This window comes from Aulonocara sp. 'chitande type north' Nkhata Bay, linkage group LG23 (assembly GCF_057382095.1).
Source record: "Aulonocara sp. 'chitande type north' Nkhata Bay isolate Kocher_YH1m ecotype deep benthic linkage group LG23, A_spYH_male_GT1.1, whole genome shotgun sequence".
Lineage (NCBI taxonomy): Eukaryota > Metazoa > Chordata > Actinopteri > Cichliformes > Cichlidae > Aulonocara > Aulonocara sp. 'chitande type north' Nkhata Bay.
The window spans coordinates 28,787,686-28,803,571 of NC_141365.1; the positions used below are offsets into that span (position 1 = coordinate 28,787,686).

The window sequence follows — 15,886 nt, forward strand, 5'->3', positions numbered from 1 at the left end:
GGAAAGCAGGAGGCATATATAGCACTGCTACATATGCCTCTTTTCCACTAGTACCTTCTCCACTCGATTCTACTCTGTTTCAGTCGTTTTCCATTACAATTCAGTGCTTTGGGCTGTTAAAGCAACACTGCCAAAAGACCCGTCATGTCATTTGTATATGCAACAAAAACAACACAAAAATGTAGGATGTGGTAGGTATAAAGGTGATGGTGTGCCTGCTGCTAAACCGAAAGTAAGCATCTTCACTTCGTCACTGGACCACGGTGTCGGTGTTTGTGCAGCCATTGGCAATAAGTGAGGTGGTTGGCAACCAGTTTTTAGGCCACTCCCTAGAGTGGACACTCCCCACACTCTTATTTTGAAAGTTCACTTGCTGCTAAACCATTAGCATCCAGTCTTTCCAGTTTTCCTTACCGATAATGCCAATTAGGCGGTTGTTTTGGTGGTCCCCTATACTGGGCTCAAAATGGAAGAGTTGGGAGTCTACGGGATGAGAAACTCCAAAAACTACTTTGTTATGTATGGTCACAAAGTTTCTACTTTAGAGTCTTCTAGTTTCCTTTCAGGACCACTGCCTCTATTGTCTGCTCTGACAGCTTTGAATGGTGGTTCTGAAGTTTTATTCTTCAAAGTGTGCAGAGACTCAAATCAGTGTGGCTTAGAGTGAATTGCAGGAGTGAAATTATAAAAGAGTATACAGGAAAAGCTCTCCTGTAGCATAATCCTCTCCTATTTCATACTTAGGATGTATGAAATGAACCCAAGCTGACCCACTGATCTCTGTAGGACCAAACTACAAATGCTGGGGTTATGTGAGGGGTCACATTACACGGGGTAATCTGACCGATTATCCTTCCTGATGCTAAATTTGTCCCCAACACTCCACACCATTATCAGAATGATTTTGTAGCTGCACGTCTTCCCTTATGAGTGCCCCCTCCCTGCTGTCTTCTTAGTATCTGAAAATGAAGATGCAAATATTTTTTAAGACTCATTTTCTGGTCTTAAACATTAGTTCACTTTTACATCTTAACCGTCTTAAGATGTGGGATATCACATATCTCATATCATGAGGTGCTTGGGAGAGCCGCTGCCTCCATGTTTATCTGCGATTTAGTCTATGTACATCACAGCCTGTGCTGTTAAGACAGCCCCAAGAGATGATGAGCGTGAGGAAAATATAGTGTGCTGCCAGACCTGGATGTGATTTACATAATATTCAGGGGTGGTCACGTGGCTCGGGGAAGCAGCTTCCTGGCCTCAAAACTGATCCTCACCATCCTTATTCTGGGCCCACAGCATGCTTTCTTTTCTTTCTTTTTTTTCTTTTCCTTTTTTTGTGGGGAGCTCTGATTAGTTGCAAAGCGTGATAATAAGCTTACTGTTATCTGTGAATCCATGATCACAGGAGATCCCAGTTTTCTCTTGAAAGAATTGCAGTTGCTCTAGAAGCCCACGGGTGACTGGATGGATGGGTGGATATCTATGTTTCTGTGTGCACTGATCTAAGAGGACTGTTTAAGCAGGGTTTTTCATGCGTACTGATTTTGCACAGGTATGTCAAGGAAAAATACTATTTGATATTCACAGGAATTTCTTGGACGATTCCTTGAAGATCCTTCCCCAGCCACTCTCGGATGACTGGGCATTGTTGTGGCATGCTGGCTTTACCTGAGGCCTGCACTCTGAAGCAGGATTTGGGCGCAGTGAGGAAATTTCAGTGTTAGGAAGATGAAGGTTTACTTCTCATAACTATAGTAACCTATGCTGGAGAATTAAGCTGCTCCTTAGCAAGCTTTGTTTAAGATTTGACATTAACGGGTATGAAATCAGCTTGCACTCACCAGTAATTTCTCTGGAAAATGGTGTCATCATTCCTAAAAGATCCCTCTGGGCAAACAAGGGCAGTTGTTGACCTTTTATTAGCGTTGCGAATAGCCTCAAACACCAGTGTTTGTCGTTCACATTAAAAAAAAAAAGAAGTTTCGAAATATTAACCTTTAGTGTAATGAAAACAACTCTGTTTCGTGCTACAATCAGACTGAGGAAAACAGTGATTGCAGACCTGCAGTATTAATAAAATTATAGCAGCCATAGGTGTTCTACACCCTTTCTTTTATATAGTGATACAATCGGAATACAACCAGTTACATTTAGTCCCCTACTGCAAAGAGTTGCGTTGCAGGAAGTAGTTGTCAGTCTGCACTCGTTTTTACAGACTGACTCAGATTGATTATAGTATTTAGACTTCTGCCGGAAATGTACGTCCTAACTTGCAACATAACTGAAAATCCTATGCTGTAACCTGAGTTGCACCTCCCAAGAAATGTGTTGGATTGAAGCAGCCAACAACTATTGTGAGCAACCTGTTCTGCACCGTTAGCTCCTCCTGTGCATTTCCAGCTACAGTTTTTTATTTATCAATGAGACAAACAATCATCACCTCAGTTTAAAGAATAATAATCAATGTAAATATGGAGTTCCTACTGGGAGATTGCTGAAACTACTGAAATGGACATTAGAATTTTATGAAGAAGTTAAAAAGCAAACAAAAAAAAAAAGAAAACCTGGCTCTGCAAAGACTCCCTGCAGAAGTGAAACTCAGGCATATGTTGGCAATCGGACTGTGTTTATAAATTATTTGGCAGTTGTTTGCAAACCTTCACCAATCTGAGGGTGATTGCAGTCAATCTGAGTTGGACTGTGATTGTTTGAAGACAGGTTGCCTGTATAGTGATCTTGAGATTGAAAGTGTTGCCCAGAGGTTGCATGCTCAACTCCTGGATGACAAGTTAGCTCTTTTACTAGTCATGAGAAGACTGCTTGCTCTGATGTGACTGGAACCTTAATGATAGAGGTCCCAGTTGATCTCTGCTGTCAGGTTTTTTTTTTCCTGGATACAAATAGGCTAAACTTTAGTATTACAGCAGCACCTTTTTAGTCGTACTGACCAAAGCACTTAAAGCTCTCTCACATTCACACGGTGCTTTTAATGCGCTTCACTCTCACTCGCAGTCTGCTGAGCTGTCTGCAGCAGCTGTGCTGGTTTCAGTCTGCTTTATGTCGTTTTATATCAGTTTTATCTTCCTTTGTAAAACCAGTTGTTGTGCTGCCAGTGCACTTCACTTTTTTTCTCATTGGGGAGGTGCTCAACCTTTGTGTGACCGCTTGACCCGATTGATAATGTGTTGATAAATAAAGACAGATATGAAAAAGGCATCCTGGGTATGGTGAATTTGATTAACAGTGTATATGATATACAGTGGGACAAAAAAGTATTTAGTCAGCCACCGATTGTGCAAGTTCCCCCACCTAAAATGATGACAGAGGTCAGTAATTTGCACCAGAGGTACACTTCAACTGTGAGAGACAGAATGTGAAAAAAAAATCCATGAATCCACATGGTAGGATTTGTAAAGAATTTATTCGTAAATCAGGGTGGAAAATAAGTATTTGGTCAATAACAAAAATACAACTCAATACTTTGTAACATAACCTTTGTTGGCAATAACAGAGGTCAAACGTTTACTATAGGTCTTTACCAGGTTTGCACACACAGTAGCTGGTATTTTGGCCCATTCCTCCATGCAGATCTTCTCGAGAGCAGTGATGTTTTGGGGCTGTCGCCGAGCAACACGGACTTTCAACTCCCGCCACAGATTTTCTATGGGGTTGAGGTCTGGAGACTGGCTAGGCCACTCCAGGACTTTCAAATGCTCCTTACAGAGCCACTCCTTTGTTGCCCGGGCGGTGTGTTTTGGATCATTGTCATGTTGGAAGACCCAGCCTCGTTTCATCTTCAAAGTTCTCACTGATGGAAGGAGGTTTTGGCTCAAAATCTCACGATACATGGCCCCATTCATTCTGTCCTTAACACGGATCAGTCGTCCTGTCCCCTTGGCAGAAAAACAGCCCCATAGCATGATGTTTCCACCCCCATGCTTCACAGTAGGTATGGTGTTCTTGGGATGCAACTCAGTATTCTTCTTCCTCCAAACACGACGAGTTGACTTTATACCAAAACGTTCTACTTTGGTTTCATCTGACCACATGACATTCTCCCAATCCTCTGCTGTATCATCCATGTGCTCTCTGGCAAACTTCAGACGGGCCTGGACATGCACTGGCTTCAGCAGCGGAACACGTCTGGCACTGCGGGATTTGATTCCCTGCCGTTGTAGTGTGTTACTGATGGTGACCTTTGTTACTTTGGTCCCAGCTCTCTGCAGGTCATTCACCAGGTCCCCCCGTGTGGTTCTGGGATCTTTGCTCACCGTTTTCATGATCATTTTGACCCCACGGGATGAGATCTTGCGTGGAGCCCCAGATCGAGGGAGATTATCAGTGGTCTTGTATGTCTTCCATTTTCTGATGATTGCTCCCACAGTTGATTTTTTCACACCAAGCTGCTTGCCTATTGTAGATTCACTCTTCCCAGTCTGGTGCAGGTCTACAATACTTTTCCTGGTGTCCTTCGAAAGCTCTTTGGTCTTGGCCATGGCGGAGTTTGGAGTCTGACTGTTTGAGGCTGTGGACAGGTGTCTTTTATACAGATGATGAGTTCAAACAGGTGCCATTCATACAGGTAACGAGTGGGGGACAGAAAAGCTTCTTACAGAAGACGTTACAGGTCTGTGAGAGCCAGAGATTTTCCTTGTTTGAGGTGGCCAAATACTTATTTTCCACCCTGATTTACGAATAAATTCTTTACAAATCCTACCATGTGAATTCATGGAATTTTTTTTCACATTCTGTCTCTCACAGTTGAAGTGTACCTCTGGTGCAAATTACTGACCTCTGTCATCATTTTAAGTGGGGGAACTTGCACAATCGGTGGCTGACTAAATACTTTTTTGCCCCACTGTATATGTATATATGACAGAAAATGGGGAATAAAACCAATAAAATGGCTAACAATAAAGGCCATTGCATGAGAGCACAGAAACATGGTGCAAAACGTAAATTAATTAAACAAAAAGATTGTGAGTAAACTTAAACTACTTAGAACTGAAGAAGCTTCTCAGATGAGAGGTGAAACATCTTCAAGCAACTTAAAGAAGTCCAGACGCTTTTCTTTGCAAGCTCCTTTGATGATTGTGAGTAAACAAGCAAAACAATGACCAAGTCAGTTCAGTGACTTCTATCCACTTTTATTTATCTCCTCAGGTGTTCAACTTCGACCCCGGGGCAGCTGTCAAACAGAGGACAGCGGAGGATGTGAAAGCAGACGAAGATGTCACCAAACTCTGCATTCACAAGAGGAAGCTGCTGGCTGTCGCCACACTGCACAAGAGCATGGAGACGCACCCGCCTCTGGCACTGACCAGTTCAGGAGGAGGTACGAGTATACGTTACAGCTCTGAAACCATTTGTCAGGACACTTGGAAGTTAGCTCCAATAAATCCAAATGAAAGAGGACAGTGTTGATGTAATTTACGTCCTAGTTTTGGAAAATATCAGTGAGTTTGGTAAGTAATTTATCCATTGTAGAAGTTCAAAATTCTAGCTGAACTTATACACAATAAGCAAATGAAATATTTGGAGGTTTTCAGGCCTTTCACGTTGCCTCTGTGATATTCTGTCAAATCCACTCACTTTTATTTGAACTCGAAAATAAAGACAATCATAAATACTTAAAATTACCGTCTATTCATATATAAATCATACTTTAAGATGTATAAAACAGAGAAAAAGAAGAGAGAGGGAGATGCAGAGAGAAATTTATTGACACAAACTTGGAAGTAATAGATATAGAGTAATATGAAAATAATCAAGAAATCACCTATCTGTTTTGTGTCTGCTAATGGTCAATCCACCTTTACAGTTGTACTACTGAAAGTCAGTTATATGTAAGATTAAAAAGGTGTGTGTTTAAGAGCTTTTTAGATTATTCTCAGTTTGTATTATTAGGGAGTCCAGCATAGCGAGCACCACAATAATCTGGTTCATTTGAAGTGAATGCACAAGTGTTTCATAATCACGTTGAGTTAGGAATTAAGAGATAAGATAAGATAAAACTTTATTAATCCCTCGGGTGGGTTCCTCTGGGAAATTCGGTTTCCAAAAGCACAGCACCGACAGAAGTTACAGAGTTACAGAATATTTTTATATATATATATATATATATATATATATATATATATATATATACATACACACACACACACACACATATATATATATATAAATACAAGGACATATATAAATAAAATATACGAAGGGGATAAATAGAATAAATAGGAGTAAAAATAAAAATACAAGTGAATTGCACATTTCAAGTATGGAGTCTATTGCACCGTTGACTATTAACAAAAGTATTGCACAAAGGTATTGCACAGTGAGGTGAAGAGGCACTACAGCTTAGTTGTTCCCCCCTCCTTTGTCCTCCTGTTTCCCCTCCCTCTCCCCTCCAGAGAGGAGTTAAACAGTTTGATGGCGTGTGGGACAAAGGAGTTTTTAAGTCTGTTAGTTCTTGTCTTGGGGAGAAGCAACCTGTCACTGAACAGACTCTTCTGGTTGTTAATGGCCGTGTGCAGAGGATGCCCAGCATTTTTCCTTATTTTCCAGCAGTTTTTTTAGTGTCCTTTTCTCTGCCACTGTCACCAGTGTCCAGCTTCATGCCGACCACAGAGCTAGCCTTCCTGACCAGTTTCTCCAGCCTGCATGAGTCCTTCTTTGCTGTGCTGCTCCCCCAGCACACCACAGCATAGAAAAGTACTCCAGCAACCACTGACTGGTAAAACATCCTCAGGAGCTTCCTGCAGATGTTAAAAGACCTCAGCCTCCTGAGGAAGTACAGTCGGCTTTGGGCTTTTTTATACAGGTGCTCTGTGTTGCATGACCAGTCCAGTTTATTGTCCACCCACAGCCCGAGGTACTTGTACTTGTTGACCACCTCCACCTCCTCCCCCTCTATCTGAACCGGCAGTGGACCTTCTCTGGACCTACCGAAGTCCACAACCAGTTCCTTAGTCTTTGAGGTGTTGAGTTGCAGGTGGTTTGTGTGACTCCATGCGACAAAGTTCCTCACCAGACTTCTGTACTCCTCTTCCTGATCATCCCAGATACACCCTATGATGGCTGTGTCATCTGCAAACTTCTGAATGTGGCATAATTCAGAGTTGTAGCAGAAGTCAGAGGTGTACAGGGTGAAGAGAAGAGGGGACAGCACAGTTCCCTGTGGTGCTCCTGTGCTGCTGACCACAGTGTCAGACGTGATGTCCTTCAGCCTGACGTACTGTGGTCTGTCGGTGAGGTAGTCGGAGATCCAAGCCACCAGGCAGGGGTCCACCTCCATCCTGTTCAGTTTTTCCTGAAGCATACAGGGCCGGATGGTATTAAAGGCACTGGAAAAGTCAAGAAACAGGATCCTGACCGTGCCTTTTCCCCCATGCAGGTGTGAGTGGGCTCTATGCAGGAGGTACAGGATGGCATCCTCCACTCCGACATCTGCCTTGTATTCAAACTGTAGTGGGTCCTGGGCATGTTGTACCTGTGGTCGGAGGAGGTTGAGGAAGAGCCACTCTAGAGTCTCCATAAGATGTGACGTCAGTGCCACCGGTCGGAAGTCATTCAGCTCATTGGGCCGGTTCCTTTTGGGGACCGGGACGATGCAGGATGTCTTCCATAGGGCGGGCACTCTCCCCAGTCGCAGACTGAGATTGAAGACTCGTTGTAGCGGCTCCCCAAGTTCAGCAGCACATACCTTTAGCATCCTAGGACACACCTTGTCTGGGCCTGCTGCCTTTCTGGGGCGAAGCTTCCTCAGTTGTCTCCTGACCTGATCCACTGTGACACTGGGAGATGTTTGGGAGGAGGGGGGTGGAGATGTCTTGCTGCTGAGAGAGGGATTGGAGGAGGGGGGTGTCATAGTGTCAGGAAGGGGGGAAAGCGAGGGAGGTAGGAGAGTGGGGAGAGGACTCTGTAGTAAGGGTGAGGGTGAGGGTGGGGGGGTTGTGGGCTGGTCAAATCTGTTGAAGAAGTTGTTGAGTTCGTTTGCCTTCTCCACAGTCCCCCCCACTGTGCTTTTCTTGGTGTTGTGGCCTGTGATGGTTTTCACACCATTCCAGACCTCCCTCATATTGTTCCTCTCCAACTTCTGCTCCACCTTCCTCCTGTAGGTGTCCTTTGCTTCCCTCAGGCACCGTTTCACCTCCTGCTGTGCTGCTTTCATCTCCTCCTTCACTTTGCTCCTGAAAGCCTTCTTCTTCATGTTGAGGACAGCTTTGACTTCCTGTGTTACCCACGGAAGTATTATTAGGATAACACCATGCCGTCTTAGCAGGGGCGACTGTGTCCACACAAAAGTTGAGGTAGTCTGTAAGACAGTGTGTCGCCCCCTCTATGTCCTCACCATGTGGGCTCAGAAGCACATCCCAGTCTGTGGTGTCATAGCGGTCTCTCAGAGCATCCTCCTTTTCTGGGGTCCATCTCCGGATGGAGCGCGTTGTGACAGGCTGCCTTTGGACGAGGTGTGTGTATTGTGGCTGTAGGTAAACCAGGTTGTGGTCTGACTTCCCTAGTGGGGGGAGGGGGGTGGCTCTGTATGCATTGCTCACATTAGCATACAGTAGGTCAATTGTCCTGTTGCTCCTTGTGGGACAATTCACAAACTGGTGAAAAGCAGCCAGAGTAGAGTCCAGTGTGGCATGATTAAAGTCTCCAGATATAATAATGAAAGCCTCGGGGTTTTGTGTCTGAAGTCTTGCTTTGACTGTGTGTATTTTCTCACAGGCAGCTGCTGCGTCGGCCCTCGGAGGGATGTAAACACACACACAGATCACATGACTGAACTCCTGAGGTAGATAATATGGCCGCAAGCTAACAGCTAGCAGCTTCAGGTCCGGGCGGCATACCGAAACTTTAACGGAGACGTGTCCAGGGTTACAGTATCTGTTGTTAACGTAGACAATGAGTCCCCCACCTCTGCTTTTTCCGCTGGCCTGCGTGTCCCTATCGGCTCTCACGGATGTGAAACCGCATAGGTCTACGTTAGCCTGTGGCGTTAGCTCGGTTAGCCACGTCTCCGTGAAGATAAACAAGCTACACTCACGGTAAGCTACACTCTGTAACGAGTTCACGTTGCCCATTATCACTGTCGGGATTGATGGTTTGAATCGCCTCCGGTGATCCGCTCTCCTCGCTCCAGCTTTGCAGCCTCTGTAGCTCCTCTTTATCTCAGCCGGGATGTTGTGTCGCATGCCGATCTGTCCCTTTGTTCTTAGTGCCAGCAGCTCCCTCTCGAATAGATGAAGGAGCTGGTTCCAGAAGTTTTAAAAAGTGCATTAATTCAATTCAATTCAATTCAATTTTATTTATATAGCGCCAAATCACAACAAAAATCGCCTCAAGGCGCTTCATAGATACATAGAAAAACCCAACAATCATATGACCCCCTATGAGCAAGCACTTTGGCGACAGTGGGAAGGAAAAACTCCCTTTTAACAGGAAGAAACCTCCGGCAGAACCAGGCTCAGGGAGGGGCGGTCATCTGCTGCGACCGGTTGGGGTGAGAGAAGGAAGACAGGATACAAGACATGCTGTGGAAGAGAGACAGAGGTTAATAACAAGTATGATTCAATGCAGAGAGGTCTGTTAATACATAGTGAGTGAGAAAGGTGACTGGAAAGGAAAAACTCAATGCATCATGGGAATCCCCCGGCAGCCTACGTCTATCCGGTTGTTCAGTGATGACGCGACGAATCTTACTTCCGGGTCTAAAGTAGTCTGCGTTTAATATGGCTTTTGTGTTGTTAACATGTTTAATGTTATGTATTTTCTTCTATTTGATCTCAAAAAGCTCCTAAAACAGTCAGTGATCACTGTTGACCTCCCTCGGCTTTTATTACCGCTAATCATTTATTTAAGCTCAGTTTTTAAAACCTTAGGATGTAACTACAGCCCAGCCCATGCAGCAGTATATGAATGACTAACCTCGTATTGTGGATGGATTATCTCAGTTGTTCTCCTGGCTGAAGTTTGGTCCTTTTACAGCATCCTGCCATGCGATTACATTTGTTCCTGACCACCGAGAACACTCACGTTAACTTTTATCGAGTGGAAAAAAAGTTAGCTTGTTTATATTATGCTAACATAGCTGTGTCGCTAGCGGTCACGTAGCACATCATTATATACCAGCTAGCCCAACTTCAGTAACCCTACAAACATCACTGCTGTTTAGTTTTCTGTCTTCATTTATGCTGGAAGTGATAACAGAGCTGTACGTTTTAATTTGTTTCCAAAACCCCGCAGTCAGGACATGCTAGCGAGCTAACTTCCTGTTAACTTCTAACTCCGTTAAATGTCATAAATTCCGTTTTCATGGATGCCTGGATGTTAAACTCAATTGTTACACCTGGTAGAGCAGAACGCTGATCATTTTATTAAAGATGAAAGACTTTAGACAGTTTTTCAACTCTCAGTAATGCCACAGTGATCGTTTGATATATGGACCTGCAGCGGAGTTTAGACCCAGACACGGCTAGTGACGTCAGACTGAACAACCGGATTGCAGCATAACTAAGGGAGGAGCATTATCCATCTTGTATCACTATATCTAAGAGGTATAAGTAGAGTAACTAGAGGAAGGTGAAATAAAGTTTTAAAGCCTAGTCTAAAAAAAGTTAAAGTTAAGAAAAAGGTGCGGTGTTGCAGAGCTACTTGGAAAGGCTGCCGTCACTTCAGCGCCATCTTGTATATGTTGTATATAATTGTCTTATTCTAGCGATATTTCCAAGAAGGAAGAAGGCTCTCTTGGTAAATAACTTGCCAGCCTATTAAAGTCCTACATTTTGAGTTAAACTACACATGGAGGTGAATAATAGTTACTTTCTTCTTCTGACTAATGTTTTCTCCAAGCTGTTGGTCCTGGTTTAACTCAGACTTTCCTTTTCTTTCTTTTTTTTTCTCTTTAAGGTACATCATCTGTGGTTGCTGTGCTTTCCACAACTCAACGAGCAATAAGGACTAAACCCCACGATGGCGTGCCCAACTCTGTTGGCCCTGACTGTAAGAACCCTTTCAAGGTGATGATGGCAGGCGGACAGCAGCAGCAGAGGCTGTATCCACCCCAGGAGTTGGGTGGAGCCCAGCAGCCAGAGCATTACCCTGGGTACCCCAGGCTGCAGAGGCTGGGCAGCGGGGAGCCAGGCCCTAAATCCCCTTACCGGTCCGGGTATGGAGGCATGTTGAGCCCACCTCCATCTGGTGCTAAGCTTTATGGAGATGGCTCGCAGTCTCCCAGTACAGAAACTCTGGGCAGCCCTGAGGGCTTTACAAGGACCAATCCTTGTGGGTTTCCAGGAGGCGGTAGCCCTGGCTCAGCCTCTATCCACGGAAACACTAGGACACCTCTTTCCCCGCCTAGTGTGATGCTTCACGGCTCCCCAGCGGGCCAGCCATCGTGTGCCATGACAGGAAGGACTAGCACGCCCCTCTCCCCAACGGCCACTGCCAAAAGCCCTGTCATTAACATGAACATGCCGCGGGGGAACTTCCCCCCTGGTATGGATATGCCCCGTGCAACATTTCACCATAAAACACAGCCCCCTGTGCACCCTGTACCGCCCCCTCCATCCATACCGCCATCCTGTGCCCTCCAGAAAAGGCAGTTAACGTCTGAAAAGGACCCCTTAGGCATCCTGGACCCCATCCCTAACAAGCCAGTCAGCCTGACTCCCACCAATGCCCCAACACCCTCCAACTTCCAGCCTAACATCCACTCTCAGGTACCAGTGATGAATGTAAACATACCCCCTCCCGCCATTGTTCCCTTGCCAAGCAACTTACCGTTACCCACAGTGAAGCCTGGGCCTGTGGGTCATGGTGGCCATGTTCAAAGGACTCAGCAGGGTGGTCCGGCTTCCTCCATGTCTCCCTCCCCCGTTACCTCACCTGTCCACATGGCTGGGCCTGCGCTTGGGAGAATAGAGGCCTCCCCTCATCGCTCGCGTTCATCCTCCACCTCCTCTGACCACGGTAACTTTGCGATGCCCTCGGGACATCAGGCCCCGTGTGGCACCATAAAGGTTCCTCCTCGTTCCCCTCGATCAGCTATGGGGTCTCCCAGGCCCGCCATGCCCTCCAGCCCCTCCACTAACAAAACCGATGCACTCCATCAGTACAAAGACTCCCAGCTGCTGCCCGGTATGGCAAATTCAATTGGCGCCCAGCAGCACGGCAATCCCATGTACTCTCCAACCTCTTCCTCCTCCTCGTCATCTTCTCTGGCCACGCCCAGTGCTTCCCAGAAGGGTCACCCGGGACTCCTGGGGATGCCCCTCAACCAGATCCTCAACCAACAGAATGCCGCTTCCTTCCCCGCCAGCAGCCTCCTGTCAGCCGCAGCCAAAGCACAGCTAGCAAATCAAAACAAACTCAGCGCTGCTGGCAACAGCACTACTGGCATGGCTGCTGGTGGTGTTGGTATGTCAGGCATGGGGGCAGGTGGCGGAGGTAATGGAGGGGGTGGAGGGCATCCTGGCCCCGTGAGTGGCCCTCGAGGCATGGAAGGACACAGCACTTTAAATCCCATGCTCCCGCCAAACTCCACCATGCTGCTCAACACTCCTGAGGGCCAGAGCGGCCGGGCAGCTCTCAGAGACAAGCTCATGGCCCAGCAGAGGGATCCCATGCGCAAACGAAAGCAATCATCCGGGAGCGGTGCCGTAAACCATGACAACAACATGGTGTATAGCATGCTCAGCAAGCCAGGCATAGGAGGACACCACATGCCGGGCCCCAGTGCCACTGAGCAGCTACGAAAAGTGGGACGACTCGGAAACCTTCACCCGAACACCTCCATGGCCCAGCTTCTTCAGTCCATGAGCAGCCACAGTTCTCACAACCTGGCAGGCAGTGGTCATCGTCCAGGTCTAAACCCCGGACCGGCATCCGGCGCTTCAGGAGTCGCACCGCTACACTACAACGACAATACCGGCATGGTCCCCGGTGGCACTCAGCAGAACCTCCTTGTCCAGCAGAGGCTGCGGGGTCCAGGGGAAACCCTGCAGCACTGCCAGAACATGGACACCTCTGGGGGCCACCTGGGCCCACGTCCAGGCCAGTTCCCGGACATGATGGCTCAGATGCAGGCATCCTCCATGAGTAACTGTGGGCCTATGGGGCCAGGCGGCACACTGGTGGGACCTGACGGCATAGCGCTGGGGCGCCCAAACACTAACCCCCCACCACTATCGCATCCTGGCCCCCACCCCTCACAGCTTCATAGCATGGGACGGACTAACATGGTGATTCCACATGGAGGTGGTGATGGAAGCTGTACCCAGAGCGTCTCCGAGACAGGTGAGATGAGATTAAACCTACTTCTAGCTGTATGACAGGTAGAAACAGGAGGAAGGTATGGAAAATGCTGAACATCAATAATCTTAATGTTTATTCAGGATTCATTACAACCTGTCACATTGTTCAAAACCTCCATCTAGGTAACACCATCTCTATCAAGGTATGATTTTATGCAATCTCAAACTATAAGGGAAGACGTTACTAGAGTGTCATTTACTGCCATGTATGTTGAATACTCTGGTGCTACGAAAGAAGTGAAATCTTTATCATTCAGAAGGGATGCATTTAATCTCCCATCGTGGCCTGTGTTCCAGAGAAGTACTAGTGGGGAATGGTCTGACAATGTGATTGGGATTAGGGCTGGGCAATATGAGGAAAATCTAATTTGATATTTCTTGGCTACATCACGATACACAATATATATCACGATATGGTTAAATAACCTCCAAAAAACAAATGTTATTTTAAACCACATAGTGCCTAAAATTGCACTGGTATACTCATTCAAATCAGCCATTCAATGTTTTTTTTTTTTTTTTTTAAATTATCCGTTCGCAGCATGTGGGAGGGAGAAAAAAACCTTATAGTGAATTACATGCAGACAGCTTAATATTGCCATGGCAATTTATACTCGATGGTTACGATAAAGCCATTTTAACCATCGTGCGTAGAAAAACTTGCGATACATCAAGTATATTCAGTCCCTAATTGGGAGAATCTCAACATTTTTAATTCTATATATCTCTACTTGTGAGGTGAAAAATAAGTCTGTTCTAGTGTAGGAACAGTGCCTACTTGGGTAAAATGTGAAACTCCTTCTTTTAGGAAACTTAGACCTTCAGACATCCACCAGGCCTGCTTCTGTAGCTTAATATTCAAGCGTATTCTACTTACTAGGGGTGGGGGGGGAAATCGATACTGTGTAGTATCGTGATATTTTGTTTGCTAATAATGTATCGATATAGGGACAGCAGAAATCGATATTTTGTTACAAAAAAGGTTTTTGTGGACTGGAACACGCTCTGACTTCAGAGCATGTTGATCCTTTTTCTGAGCAAGAATCCTGACATTCCTTCACTGTCCAAATGTGTTTAACTTTTTTTTTGGCAGCAATAAACATGACAGTTTACTTATTTTATTTAAGACATGTTTTATTTTAATTAAGTTTAAAACTTTTTTATTTAATGTAAAATTATATTTTGTTTTAACTCATTCACTGCCATTGACGTCTATAGCCGTCAATGGCAGTGAATGAGTCAATGGGTTTAACTCATTCACTGCCAATGGCTGGCAGTGAATGAGTTAATTTACTTTCAAATTCTTCAGTTCCTGAATGGGCTGCATAGTTTTCATAAATTGCATAGTTCAGAATAGCTATAATTGTACCAGATGGTTGCATTCAGTTAAGTTGGACTAGACTGTAATACAAACCGTTCAGTTTGTCAACAATAAAACTGACTGAAATGAGAGAAAGACTGAGTGTGAGACTTTGATATTAGATAAAATGAATATTGATAAAGTTTACCTTTATGTACAGAATCTGAATATCGCAAAATATTTTAAAAAATTGCAATAATATCGTATCATGCGTTAAGTATTGTGATAATATCGTATCGTGGGATGTATGGTGATTCCCACCTCTACTACTTACCTGTGATAAGGGAGCCCTAGAGGTTGGTTACCAGTCTAATGATTCAGACATCACACAATGAAAATCTTCCCTCATCAGCAACAGGCCTGAGCTATAGCTGATATTCATTTTAAATACATGTTTGACAGAGCCTAGGTCATCCTCACTGGGAGCATATATGTTGACAAGGCATACCTCCCATTCGTCAATTAATCTGTTCAATAAAATGTTATCTTCCCTCAGAGTTTCTGTAAAATTAACTTGTCTGTGGATGAGTATAGCTACACCTATTTTTCTTCCTGATTAAGGTAAGAAAAAACACACTTTTTCTGCCCAGGACGTTTTTTTCAGGTGTGTTTCCTGCAGTGGTGCTATAGAGACCCTTAACATTATAACTTAAAACTTTTAATCCATCCATTGTCTATAGATAAAATAATATTCTTTTTGGAGAAGAGGATTGGGGTAGGAGGGTGAGCCTCGAAAGATGCACTGCTGACTGGGCTGGGAGTTCCATGACTTTCAAAAGTGGAGGTAAAGGGGATCTATAGGCTAATTTCAAAGGGAAAGTACATTCTCTGGGAGTTCGGTATGTACCTTTGGGTTGAGTCACGAAGAGAGATTTATAAAAATGGTGGAAATTTAAAAAAAGAAAAAAAGGCAAACACGGTCTTGTGATTCTAGTGGACCTGCTAGCTTTAGCTGTGTACTTGTATTTTTGCAGTTTTTCTGCTTTCATGTTTAGCAGTTCTTGTTTTTAAAGACACAATGAGTAACCACCCAGGACTGTCGGTACACGTAAGTAACCACTTATTTATGAAGTTTTTGTAGATTGTCCACTGTTTTCGATGTTAGAGGAACAGATGCTAGCATGGCTGCTTGTGTACATGCAGGAGCGTGAACCTCTTGTCCAGGGATATGCAGTTTACGGGTTGTTGTTCTGCCTTTACACAGTTT

At 45.0% G+C, this 15,886-nt stretch overlaps 1 protein-coding gene across 3 annotated transcripts in view; it reads left to right on the forward strand.

Moving 5' to 3' along the window:
- mbd5 (methyl-CpG binding domain protein 5) overlaps window positions 1-15,886 on the forward strand; it is a 56,202-nt gene that overhangs the window by 23,669 nt on the left and 16,647 nt on the right. For all 3 annotated transcript variants that reach the window (XM_086284768.1, XM_086284767.1, XM_086284769.1), the window contains exons 4-5: window positions 5,167-5,338; window positions 10,915-13,302. In XM_086284768.1, the coding sequence (XP_086140894.1) occupies window positions 5,167-5,338; window positions 10,915-13,302 (2,560 nt within the window). The remainder of the gene's footprint in view (window positions 1-5,166; window positions 5,339-10,914; window positions 13,303-15,886) is intronic.